This window comes from Desmodus rotundus, chromosome 12 (assembly GCF_022682495.2).
Source record: "Desmodus rotundus isolate HL8 chromosome 12, HLdesRot8A.1, whole genome shotgun sequence".
Taxonomy (NCBI): Eukaryota; Metazoa; Chordata; class Mammalia; order Chiroptera; family Phyllostomidae; genus Desmodus; species Desmodus rotundus.
In genome coordinates this window covers 92,285,039-92,298,683 of record NC_071398.1, presented here as the reverse complement: position 1 = coordinate 92,298,683, position 13,645 = coordinate 92,285,039, and the positions used below count along the sequence as shown (strand labels likewise).

The window sequence follows — 13,645 nt, the reverse complement described above, 5'->3', positions numbered from 1 at the left end:
TTTCCCCAAACTATTCTTTAATCTCTCTGCCTGCTGTCTCACTCTGACCTCAAAAGCATGGTTGGCATTAAATAATTTTGCAGGTACCATTCTTAAAGGTATCTGTACCAAGAGTCAGCAAATTATAGATTCTGAGTAAAATCTGACCTGCAATCCTGTTTTCATACAGCCTATGAGCTAAAAAAAGATCATTACATTTTGCGAAGTATCTATGTACTTTATATATATATATATCTATAAAAACTGAAAAAAGAGGTTTGTTGTTTTTTTTTATACAGAGAACTCACATGTCTCAAAAACCTAAAATATTTTTTGTTTGGCCCTCTATGGGAAAAGTTTGCCAATCCCTGATTTATACCAATGGCAAGAATAAAGACAATTGTCATTTGTTCTAAGAGTAAATTCTGAGAGGTACATACTGGACGGGGATTTATTGTGACATGTCATGGTAGGTTGTACTGGCAGCACAGAAGACAGGAGGCGCAGTGACTCCTGTGTTCTTTCTAGTCTTCTCCTTGAGAAGGTATGATCACCTCATTTATGAAATCTTATGTCTGTGCCCCTAGAGAAAACACTAGGTAAGCAAAGTTTTATTTGCTTGGGTACCCTTCACTCCTCACGCCAACACATCCCACAAATCTCTAGGAATAGGAAGGTTTGTATAGCAGTAGAAATATACCTGGAACTTTGTGTTTTCCTTAAAGACTGTGATCATACAAAAGAAGATGAACTAAGTGTTATAATTAGTGGTTTCACCAGAGGAGATGGTTGTAAGTAATCTATTCTAGTACCTTTTCCTAACTGGTTGAGGAGGTTGGAAAAGTGACAGCTTAGCAGCACATTGCATTATTGCCAACTTTTACAATTTCCTAAAATAAAGAGTATTATTGCTCCAAATAGGATTTTAATTTATCAAAGCTTCTGTATGAACATAGGGAAGAGTAATAGTATCTATCTCTCTGTCTATCGATACACACACACAGTGTGAGCCAAAGTAGCTTTACAATTGTGAGTACCTGAAATACAGAGTTTATTCATGTATTATTTATTAATTATTGTATTTTTCCATATGAGCAACCATATGGAAAATTTTGCCCCACCCTGCATATATTTTGGGTGTGTGCATATATATATTTTATTTAATGTTTTAAACTTGTGCATGTAACAGCCAAGAAGTTTAAAATAAAGGAAGCTGAATAACAAAAGAGGGAAATGAAATTAAAACTTACGTAGTCATAGATGCTGCTGATTCATTACCAAATTGCATGTAAATATTTTGCAGCTTGGGCTAAAAAGGTGAAAACAAATGGAATTTTTAAAACTTTGTATGAAATCCAATTATTGAGAACTACTTTCAGATGATTTTTCTTAAGTTGCTAAGTAATATTTTTTATTATAGTATGAAAAATATGACCTAAAGCCTTAACTTAAAAGCTTTTGTTTACCGATCCTAAAATCTACTCATTAAAACAAACTTTTTTTTTTTTTTTTTAAGAGAGAGGGGAAGGAGGAGAAAGAGAAACATCAATTGTTGTTCCACTTATTTATGCATTCACTGATTGATTTTTTTATGTGCCCTGACCAGGGATTGCAACCATGGCATATCAGGGTGATGCTCTAACCAACTGAGCTACCCAGCCAGGGCAATGTTTATTTGTAACCACCTGCTGTATGTCAGTGACTGGCCCAAATGCTAGAACCAGAAATACTGAATCCAAAAAAAGTACAAAAATTATTAAAAGCTAATTAATGTAATTGATCAACATCAACAAGCTAAAGAAAAATTACATGATTAATGGACAGGTACAGGGAAAGCATTTGACAGACTCCAACACCTGTCCGGTATAAAAACTCTCAGTAAACTAGAAATAGAAGGGAACTTTCTCAGCCTGATTAAAACTAGAAAAAACCCTACAGCTAACATACTTAATGGTGAGAAACTGAAAGCTTTGTAACATCAGGTTCAAGGCAGGGATGCCCTCACCACTCCTTTTCAGCATTGTGCTGGAAGTTCAAGCTAATGCAATAAGACTTGAAAAGGAAATAGAAGGTATACAGATTGGGAAGGAGGAAATAAAACTGTCTTTGTTCACAGATTACATTTCTCTGATGATCATCTATGTAGAAAACCCAAAAGAATGGACAAGAAACTGCTGAAACTAATAAGCAATTATAGTAAGGTTGTAGGATAACAAGGTTGATATATAAAAGTAAATTACTTTTTCTGTATACCAATAATGAGCAAAAGGAGGTTTTTTTAATTTAATCTTTATTGTATTTTTTTCATTACCATTTAGTTCCCTTTACCCTCCTCCCCCCAGCAGTCACTTCATTGTTATCTGTGTCCAGGAGTCCTGTTACCTTTTTGCTCAGTCCCTGTACTCCCTCACCTCCCCTGCACTAGCTGTCATCCTCTCCACCTATGAGTCTGTCCCCATTTTCCTTGTCAGTTCAGTTAGTTCATTAGATTCCACATATGAGTGAAATCTTAGGGTATTTGTCTTTCTCTGACCGGCTTCTTTCACTTAGCATAATATTGTCCGGGTCCATCCACACTGTAACAAAGGGGAAAATTTTTTCTTTTTTTTTTTTTATGGCTGAGTAGTATTCCATCATGTAAATGTCCTGTAATTGTTTACCCACTCATCTACTGATGGACACTTGGGTTGTTTCCATATCTTGGTGATTGTAAATAATGCTGCAGTGAACATGAGATGCTTATGTTCTTACAAATTAGTGTTTTGGGTTCCTTCTGATGTATTCCCAGAAGGAGGATCACTGGGTCAAAAGGCAGGTGCATTTAAAATTTTTTGAGGTATATCTACATTGCTTTCCACAGAGGCTGCACCAGTCTGCATTCCCACCAGTAGTGCAAAAGGGTTCCCCTTTCTCCACATCCTCTCCAGCACTTGTTTGCTGATTTATTGATAGCCTTTCGGACAGGTGTGGGATGGTATCTCTTTGTGGTTTTAATTTGCATTTCTCTGATTATTAGTGACGTTGAACATCTTTCCATATGTCTGTTGGCCATCTGTATGACTTCTTTGGAGAAGTGTCTATTTAGGTCCTTTCTCCATTTTTTAATTGGGTTGTTCGGTTAATTGAGTTTTGTTAAGTTCTTTGTAAATTTTGGATATTAACCCCTTATCAGATGTATCGGCAAATATGTTCTCCCATTCTGTGGGTTGTCTTTTCATTTTGTTGATGGTTTCCTTTGCTGTGCAAAAACGTATTTAGTTGTTGTTGTTTTTTTTTTTTAAGATTTTATTTTAGTCTTAGAGGGGAAGGGAGGGAAAAAGAGAGGGAGAGAAATACCGATGTGTGAGAGATACACTGGTTGTGTCTCGCATGCCCCCAACTGGCAACCTGGCCTGCATCCTAGGCGTGTGTCCTGACTGGAAATGGAATACGTGACCTTTCGGTTCACAGACTGGCACTCAATCCACTGAGCCACACCAGCCAGGGCCAAAAACTTTTTAGTTTGATGTAGTCCCATTTGTTAATTTTTTTCTTTTTTTTTCCGTTGCCTGGGGAGACATATCTGATAAAATATTGCTGCAAGCATTGTCCGAGATTTTGCTGCCCATGTCTTCCAGGATTTTATGGTTTCATGTCTAACATTTAAGTCTTTGATCCATTTTGAATTTATTTTTGTGTGTGGTATAAGAAGTTGGTCTAGACTTCAACTTCATTTTTCTGCACATATCTGTCCAATTTTTCCAACACCGTTTATTGAATCAACTTTTTAGCCCATTATCTGTGCTTGCTTCCTCTCTTGTTTGTTGGGAGTTTTTTGATTACTGCTTCAATTGCACTAGGCATAATCCCTCTATTCAGCTTCTCCGAATCTTCCTGATTTAGTTTTGGAAGAGTGTGTGTTTCTAGGAATTTATCCTTTCGTCTAGGTTTTCCAGTGTGTTGGCATGTTGTTTTCATAATAGTTTCTTACAGTCCTTTGTATTTCTTTGGTGTCAGTTATTTCTCTTTCATTTCTGCGTTTACTTATTTTTATCCTTTCTCCTTTTTTTGGTGAGTCTGGTTGTAGGTTTGTCCATCTTGTTTATCTTTTCAAAGAACCAGCTCTTGGATTGATTGATCTTTGGTATGGTTTTTTTAGACTCTGTTCCATTTAGTTTTGCTCCGATCTTTATTATTTCCTTCCATTTACTCACTTTGGGCCTCGTTTGTTTGTTCTTTTTCAGGTTCCTTTAAGTGTGGAGTTAGATTGTTTATTTGAGCATTTCTAGTTATTTGAGACAGGCCTGTAATCTATGGATTTCCTTTTAGGATTGCTTTCCTTGTGTCCCACAGATTTTAGATCGCTGTGTCCTCATTTTCAGTTGTTTTAGGGTATCTTTTTATTTCTTCCTTGATCTTGTTGTTGACCCATTCATTGTTTAACAACATGTTAATTTAGTTTCCATGTCTCTGCATGTTTTTTCAGTGTTCTTGTGATTGATTTCTAGTTATATAGCCTTGTGATCAGAGAAAATGCTTGATCTGATTTCAGTCTTAAATTTATTGAGACTTGTTTTATGTCCTAACATGTGGTCTCTCCTAGAAAATGTTCCATGTGCACTTGAGAAGTATGTATATTCTGCTGCTTTGGGGTGAAATGCTCTGAAGATGTCAATTAAATCCGTTTGATCTAGCGTGTCGTTTTAGGCCACTGTCTCCTTGTTGATCTTCTGCCTGGGAGATCTCTCTATTGAAGTCAATGGGGTGTTAAAATTCCTGACAATGACTGTATTTCCGGAGATCTCATCTTTTCACAGCTAGATGTTGTCTGGGTTCCTTTCCAGCTCTGGCACTGTGGGGAGCCCGGCTTGGGGTTTAGACCCCACACTTCTCGGGGGCGACCTCCCAGCTGCTGAAATATCCCTCTACAACTTCAGCTGCCACTCTTGGGAGCCCAGCCAGACCTGTGCCTTTTCCACACTCCCTACCAGTCTTCTTGTGGTGAAGTGGTTTCTTCTGTCTGTCCTTGGTTATAAGGCTTCTCTCCAGCTAATGTTCAGTTGGTTACTCAGGATGATTTCTCTACAATTTAGTTGTAATTCCAGGTTGGTCCTGCGAGGAGGTTAGTATAGCTTCCACATACTCCTCTGCCATCTTGACTAGTCCTCAAGAGAAACTTGAAATTTCAAACAAAATACAATTACTATCAGCATTCCCCCAATTGAAATACCTACATAAATCTAATAAAAGATGTTCAAGATTTGAGAAAAACTACAAAACCAATTAATGAAATCAAAGAACTACTAAATAAATGCAGGAGATACTCCCTTTTCATGGATGGAAAGACCCAATATTGTCAAGATGTCATTTCTTTCCAACTGAATCTATAGGCTCAATCCAATTCCAATCAAAATCCTGGCAAGTTATTTTGTGACTGTTGACAATGTCATCCTAGAGTTTATGTGGAGAGACAAAAGACCTGAAATAGCCACACAATGTTGAATGTGCAGAACAAAGTAGGAGGACAGTACTCAGGACTTACTATAAAGCTACAGTAATCAAGATGGTGTGGTGTTGTCAAAAGAATGGACGTATAGATCAGTGGAACAGAATAACAAGTCCACAAATAGACCCACATGTAGTCAACTGATTTTTTTTGACAAAGGAAAGACAATATAACAGAGCAATGAGTCCTTTCAACAAATGGTGCTGGAGCAGCAGGACATCCACATGGCAAAAAAATGAACGTAGACACAGACCTTACACCCTTCACAAAAATTATCTCAGAACGTGGGGAGGAGTTGGGGGGGGCAGATAACTATACTTGAACAACAATAAAAAAAATAAATAAAAATTATCTCAGAACAGATCACAAGCCTAAATGTAAACACAAAACTATAAAACTACTAGAAGATAAGATAGGAAAAAACCTAGAGGACCTCGGGTATAATGGTGACTTTTTTCTGTAAACCAAAGGTACAAGTCATAAAAGAAACCATTGATAAGCTAAACTTCGTCAAAAACTTCTGATCTGTAAAAGACATCTGATAAAGCACTATTATCTGCAGTATACAAAGACCTCTTAAAGCTCAACAATTGGAAAACAATTTGATTTTAAAATGGGCCTAAGATCTTAACCAGACACCTCACCAAAGAAGATACACAGATGGCAAAAACCCATGTGATATATGCATATGAAAAAGCTACTTCACATGTCATCAGGCAAATGCAATTTAAAACAAGAATGAGGTACCAAAATGCAGAGCACTGGCAATGCTAAATGCTGGTGAGAATGTAGAAGAACAAGCTTGTATTTACTGCTGGTGGGAGTGCCATGTGGTGTGACCACTCTGGAGGAGGCTTTACAGTTCCTTACAAAACTAAATGTATTCTTAACTATGTGGTCCAGCAGTCACATCCCCTGATATGTACCCAGAGAAGTTGAAAAGATGTCCCCATAAAAACCTGCACACATATTTAAAGCAGCATAATTCATAATTGCCAAAACTTGGAAGCAGCCGAGTTGTCCTTCAGCAGGTAAACAGGTAAATGGATAAACAAATCACTATGTCCACACGATGGCATATTCAGTGCTGAAAAGAAATAAGCCATGAAAGGACATGGAGGACCCTTAAATGCACATTACTAAGTGGAAGAAACTAATCTGAAAAGGATACAAAATGTGTTGATTGCAACTGCATGATATTTAAGGAAAGGCTAAACTATTGAGATAGATAGTACTTAAAAGATCAGGGGTTGCGAAAGGTTTCAGGGGTGGGGGAGAAGTGAAAAAGTGAAGCACAGGACTTTAGGGCAGTGAAGATAATATGTGGTATCATAGTGATGGATACCTGTCCTTTAGGGCAGTGAAAATAATATGTGGTATCATAGTGATGGATACCTGTCCTTATACATTTGTCTAAGTGTGTAGATCAACACCACAAAAGCGAACCCGTGTAAATTACGGTCTTTGGGAGATAGTAATTTGTTAATGTAGGCTCATCAGTTTTAATAAATGTACCATTCTGGCAGGGATGTTGATAATAGGGAGATTGCAGGTGTGGGAGCAGGGAGCATATGGGACATCTCTCCACTCAATTTTGCTGCGAACCTTAAACTGCTCTAAAAAATAGTCTTAAAAATGTGTTTTTGAGTGCTTACAATGTGCTTCTATGAACAAGACTGATGGAGTGGTAAAAGGGTAATAGACTGGAAATCAGAAGAGCCAGTATTTTAAGTCCTTTCTTATCACTTGTTAGTCTTGACACCTTTAGACAAGTCACTTCATATAGTTGAGCCATAATCTAAAAAGTGTATTCCCTTACGAGTTTATTGGAATCAGATAACAGACCTGAAGGTTTTTTTTTAAACTAGCACCTATAGGGACTGGTATAGTTACGAACATAGAATGTAATGTTGCACACAGAGGTTATATTGCAGAGTACAAATAGACCTGTGGGTCAAGAAAAAACTAACTTTCTGATTTTAGTTTGTATCAGCCTTATTTCTGAAAGCCTGGAGGGAAATAAGAGACTCTTTTGATTTAATTAAAATATAGTTTAGTGTGTCTTTATGTTCACTTTCCTTAATTTATACTTAAGCTTTAGCTTTTGATGTCACATGCATGTATGTTTTTCTCTTTTAGAAGCCACCAGTGTCCAACAGAAGTCCAGTTTCTCTGAAGAAGGTATTTTCTTTTAAAATGGTATACAGTATATTCTAATTTTTTGTTGATGTTATGAGCAGTTTTGATGGATACTTTCAAGAGAGCAGAAAATAGTGTCTTTTTCTTCAGGAAAAAAATATTCAGGCTTATCTGAACTGTCAGATGGACAGATGAAATAGTATGGAATGAGTGTTCGATAGCCTTTATGTGCATTTTAAGCGACTGTTGTCTGAGCTAATAATTTTAAGCAAAGCTAGTATTTTCAGTTTCTGAGGTGTGCTGGCTTTTGATTATTTCCATTAAAAGTTTTCCAAATTCTCATAATGAGTCTGTGTTTGAATAGCACAGTACAATTTAGTCCATTTTTAGGCCTACCGTAATCTGAAATTGGTCACCTGCATACTGAAATGTTTGTGTACGGGCATCTGTATAACCTTCGCAAACATGCGCAAATACAGACTCGTATGTGTACATGCACTAATCTTGTCTGAGTGTATGCACTAATAAGGTAAAATCAATAAGGTAAAAATTTTCCACAACTTAATACCCATTTTTTTTGACTTTATATCAAAGCCACAGAATGTAATCTTATAGATATTACTGTGAATATTAGTTTGGAATATAATTACATGCCTTAGAGAACATAAAATAAATGAGCTTAATTTTAGCTTATTTAAAACTTTATGATACAGAATAGTAAACATAATAAAGCACAATTGTATATATGATCATTAAAAAGATTCATTTTAGCCCTGGCTGGTGTGGCTTAGTGGGTTGAGCACGGGCCTGGGAACCAAAGGATTGCTGGTTCAATTCCCAGTCAGGGCACATGCCTGGGTTGCAGGCCAGGTTCCCTGGTTATGGGGTGCATGAGAGGCAACCACAGATTGATGTTTCTCTCCCTCTCTTTCTCCCTCTCTCCCCTTCTCCTCCCTCTCTAAAAATAAATAAATAAATAAATACTTTTTTTTTAAAAAAAGATTCATTTTAGTGTTGAATTGCTTGTTTTTGTTTTTTAGTCCATATCTTTAGAGCATTGGAATAAAGAGTTAATGGGCGTATCCTTTATTTCTTTTCAGGGGACACTGAAGAAGAGGATGGAGACAGCTATGACAGCACCCGTACTACTGTTAAGGTCAGCTCCACGGATTCTCTTGCCTCTAGAGGTAATACTGCTTTATACACGTATGATGCTTATCTTAGGAGCAGTCTTTTTAGTCACAATATAAAGGTATTCTGTGAATTTGCTTTTTTAAAAAACATTTTAAAAATATTTTATTATAACTTTTTAAGTTGTTTACATTTTTTTTGTAAGATTTTATTTATTTATTTTTAGAGAGGGGGGAAGGGAAGGAGAAAGAGAGGTAGAGAAACATCAATGTGTGGTTGCCTCTTACGTGCCCCCAACTGGGGACCTGGCCCGCAACCCAGGCACGTGTCCTGACTGGCAACCCTTTGGTTTGCAGGCCTGCATTCAATCCACTGAGCCACACCGGCCAGGGCTAAAGTTGTATACTTTTAAATGTTTATTAAAATTACTGACTTCATTTGTATATCTGATTAGTAATATAATGTAATATAATACCTAAACAAATAAGACACTTTTTAGCCTGATTCGATGTTTATGGAATGCAATATTTTTGTGCTCACAAGAATTCTTTGTAACTTTTTAAAAATTTGATAAGGAAACTGATCAGGAGCGTTACTTAGATTTTTGGAAATTTTAATATACTTAGCTACTTTTATCTCTGGGTGGTTCAAGTTTTCAGTTGGGGTTTATCTGAATATTTTTACTCTTTTGATTACTCCTTTTTCTCTTAAAATGTGTATTTTTTAAACATTTTTTATTGTTCAAGTACAGTTTTGTAAAATGTGTATTTAAAAGGTCCATATGTTCTGTATCGCACTCTACGTACTTTTTACTTTTTAGATCAAACCAGCAGCTCCGGTCAGCATTCTGAGTCATTGTGGCAGTCACCAAGGAGTAAGTAAGGCCGTATTTTACACTCACTCACGCCTCCCTGTGGGCTTGGTCCATGTGTTCTCATTTTTGAAGATCCTCTTTTGCAAGTTTAATGTAAAATGTTGAAAAAGAGGTATGGCGAATGCTTTAAAAGCCTCATTCTGCATCTTAAATTTGCTTCTTGAGTTAATCATCTCTATATTCAACATTGAATTTGAATTTAAAAAACTAAAAGAAAAAACTTCTTTCAATGATTTGTTGAATATTCTTCCTTGCAATATAAATTTGTTGATTATTTTTAATTAACTAATGTAGTTTGCGTCTACTTATATAGATATATTCTAATAAGGATATAAAGTTTTATAAGTAGTATAACTTTAACTCTTGCAAAAATTTGGAATGATGAATAAAGAAGTTACAAATAAGGTATAGTAAAAAGTTAGTGGTAAGCTGGGTAGTGGGTATATAAAAGTTTTATAGACTTGCTTATAACTTCGTAAATTTTCATAATAAAATCAAATATTGGGAAGTAATATGCTAAAAAGCTAATAATGATTTGTTTAGGATAGTAGAATCATTAGCGACATTTTCCTTTTATTTTTTTCTGTGTTTTGCAGATTATCTGCAATTAATATATATTTCCTTCAGGTTAAGCAGAAATGATACTGTCTTTTCACAGTTTTATTCTTTATTTTATTTTTTTATCCTCACCCATGGACATTTTTTCATTGCTTTTAGAGAGAGAGGAAGGGGGAGAGAGAAACATCGATGCAAGAGAGAAGCATCGATTGGTTGTGCCCACACCTGGACTGGGAATCGGGGATCGAACCCACAACCTATGTATGTGCCCTGGCCAGGAATCGAACCTGCAACCCTTCGGTTATAGGATGACACTCCAACCAGCTGAGCCACACCAGCCAGGGTCTTTTTTCATGGCTTTAAATCAAGCCCCAGAATTTGAGTTATTAATATAAAAAATACCCTTGTTTATATAAAATCTTCAAGGACTATTTTTCCTTTCATATCACCTTTTTAAAAATATGAGATTTTTTTTAAAAGAAAAAGTCTTTGGAAATCTGTTCTCTTTTTTGTTTCACTTTGTTTTGTTTTTGTTGCTTAACTAATTTTAATAACATGGCATAAAACCCCTACACTTGATAGAATTGTTATGCTGAATATATAAATGAATACATTTTTAAAAAAACAAAATAAATAAGCAAAACATGAAAATAGCCAAATTTTCATTAAGTCATTAAATAAATGAAAAAAAATTTTTAAAGATTTTATTTATTTATTTTTGTAGCGAGGGGAAAGGATGAGAAAAAGAGATACATCTATCAGTTGCCTCACACACATACCCCCACCAGGGGCTTGGCTGGCACCCCAGGTATGTGCCCTGGCTGGTAATTGAACCAGTGACCCTTTGGTTCACAGGCTGGCACTCAATCCACTGACCCACACCAGCCAGGGCTAAATGAAAAAATGTTTTAAAAAGAAAGTTTTGCTTTCCATATCATTTCAAGGGAAATTATCATTTGACCAATAATTAGGTTTATTAAACAAATTTTAAATATTATAAAATGTTTCACTTTTTATCAGCCTTAGGGTTTATTTTGTCCCAAATTTTGCATGTAGCTGAACTTTCAAATCTGCTAACACCTGTTGAATTGATTCCACTCTGAATTCTAAGGTGTCAGTTTCTTCTTGAAAATTTTTCTTTGCTTTTCCTAACATTTCTTGTGTTCCTTCTTGATAATGACTAATGAAGACATCACCAATTTGATCATTAAGCAGTCATCATCTGCAAGCATGGTATCCTCGCAAGCAACTTTTAAATTTTGGAGTTATTTCTGTTTTATATCCATTTCTTCCTTCAGCTCTGTGATTCTACTTGTATTCTATGCAAATGTGTTTATCAACAAATGTGTTTTGTTGATTTTCCAAAGTAACATTGACTTCTTCTGTAGCCACCTTCTTCATGGTGGCCGCCGTCTGGAGGAATGTGGGAAATCTGTTTTATAATCACTGTGTTCATGGAGTTCCGCTTTGCATGTACATTTATGTTAGTTTTCAGTAGGCTCTAGGTTCGTGACTTAAAAACTGAGGTAACAAAATGAATAGGCGGAGGAAACAAAAACATTTATGAAAAAGATACTGTGAATCAACTTAAATATTTGCCCTTTGTTATTCTAAATCTTTGGTTTTGGAAGTTCTTAAATGTATCTTCCTATATAAATCATGCTACACTCATGCATTGGAATACTGTTTAGCTATGAAAAATGAGTTGATTTTGTATACTAATGAACATAGGTGATCAACATATATTTCCTTGAATCTAAGATACCATTGATTTAGTTCATCACTGAGAAGGAAAAAACGTCCAGTGAAACTGTGACGTACTGTTGATTAGGTAGCCCTAAATCTGAAGTGTTTTTTTTAGAAAGAACTTTCTAGAATCAATAAAAGGAAATATAAAAAATTATGTGTCTATTTTTTAACGAAGCATTTTGTTAGCGTAGACTGAAGACAAATCTGGAACAATATATGTCTTTTATTCAGCATGATATTTATACATGTAATGTTTTGCACATAGTAAACACTTAATAGATATTTATGAATTTTTAAGTTATACCTTTCTCAAAAGGTGCATTTCTTTTATAGCTAGCATTATTGCATTTCTGTTCAGAAAAAAATTAAATTGGAAATAAATTTACATCAATGGGTAGAAGTAACTCATCATTTCTTCAGGACAGATTTGGAAATTTACCTGTTAGAATTGTAATTCCATTTTCTAGTTCCATTGTATCACTTTACAGTTGTCCTTAATACCACCCCGAACATGAGTCCTTTATTTCATAACTCCGCAGTGTCCACAAACCTGCCTCTGTAACACACCGTGTTCCACACACATGGACGCCAGGGTTTTCTACCAGCCCTACTACTTTGAGATATATAATTGGGCAAGCTATCGATTTAAGGTTCCTTATTTGTAAAATAGGAATAATAGTGGTATTCACCACATAAAGTGTGAGAATTAAGTAAAATTGCATTGACACCTGGTAAACATTCGGTACAGTTCATCATTTTGGTGGTATTGATCCTAAAGCTGACTTCTTCTACTTACCCAATTCCGAACATCATGAAGTTTAGAAAAGGGGAAACAATTACGTATTGTATATGTTTGGGACTGAGGAAAGAAAGGGTTTTGGTTTTGTTTCTTTGATTTATAATATCCATAGTAAACAAGCAAAACATTTATTTCCAAATATTCTCTGGCCTTACCTCTGTTTTCCGTTTCAGGTCGAGACTTCACAGCTCTGGATAAGCAACATTCAGTACTAAGTAAGTGATTGGTGGGTGGGTCTTTATCAGTCAACCAATTCTGACTTGTCTTACTCTGCCAACAAAAAGTACTAACAGGATTTTAAGTCATTTTATTCTCTTTGCCTTTTAATTTACCACACATTGGTCCTATATGTGGTAGTTACTCTGTGATGTGGAAGTATGTTCACTATTTTACTGAAAACAATTTATTTGCAAGAGTAAATGGTCAACTTTTTCATCTTAAATAACATTGAAACTAAGTTCAGGTGTTACTGAGCACGCTCATTCTCACAGACCAGAGCAAAGGACGTGTACAGATTTGTTTCTTAGGTGATTATACAGGGGCGGGCAAAAGTAGGTTTACAGTTGTGAGTACACGAAACAATTTATTCTTGTGTCATTATTATTTATTAATTATTGTATTATTTACTATTATTACTAACCTACTTTTGCTCACCCTTGTATATTTATTTGCTGCCTACTTTGCTGGGAAGTCTTTCATCCTCACAGATGTAGTCCTTTGACATTATTTAACACTGGAGTATGGTATATATTTTCAAAATATGTTAAATTATATTTTGATACATATATTTGCTTCAGGCTCGGGATATCAAAAATCCTCTCTGGAGTGGATTGAACGGCCTCCCCAGATAAGGACAAGGATACAGAGTAAGTTGCTAAATCTCTACTCGTTCTTGAAATAATTTTATTAGCTGTTTTTCTTGATTATTTAA

General features: G+C 35.6%; 1 protein-coding gene across 2 annotated transcripts in view; it reads left to right on the top strand.

Annotated features, from left to right (window-relative positions):
• TOR1AIP1 (torsin 1A interacting protein 1) overlaps positions 1-13,645 on the top strand; it is a 33,596-nt gene that overhangs the window by 9,025 nt on the left and 10,926 nt on the right. Inside the window, exons 5-10 of one of the 2 annotated variants that reach the window (XM_024552972.4) lie at positions 7,604-7,645; positions 8,704-8,790; positions 9,555-9,608; positions 10,326-10,427; positions 12,888-12,929; positions 13,512-13,580. In XM_024552972.4, coding sequence (XP_024408740.2) covers positions 7,604-7,645; positions 8,704-8,790; positions 9,555-9,608; positions 10,326-10,427; positions 12,888-12,929; positions 13,512-13,580 — 396 coding nt within the window. The remainder of the gene's footprint in view (positions 1-7,603; positions 7,646-8,703; positions 8,791-9,554; positions 9,609-10,325; positions 10,428-12,887; positions 12,930-13,511; positions 13,581-13,645) is intronic. The other variant, XM_024552981.4, reaches the window with a different exon arrangement.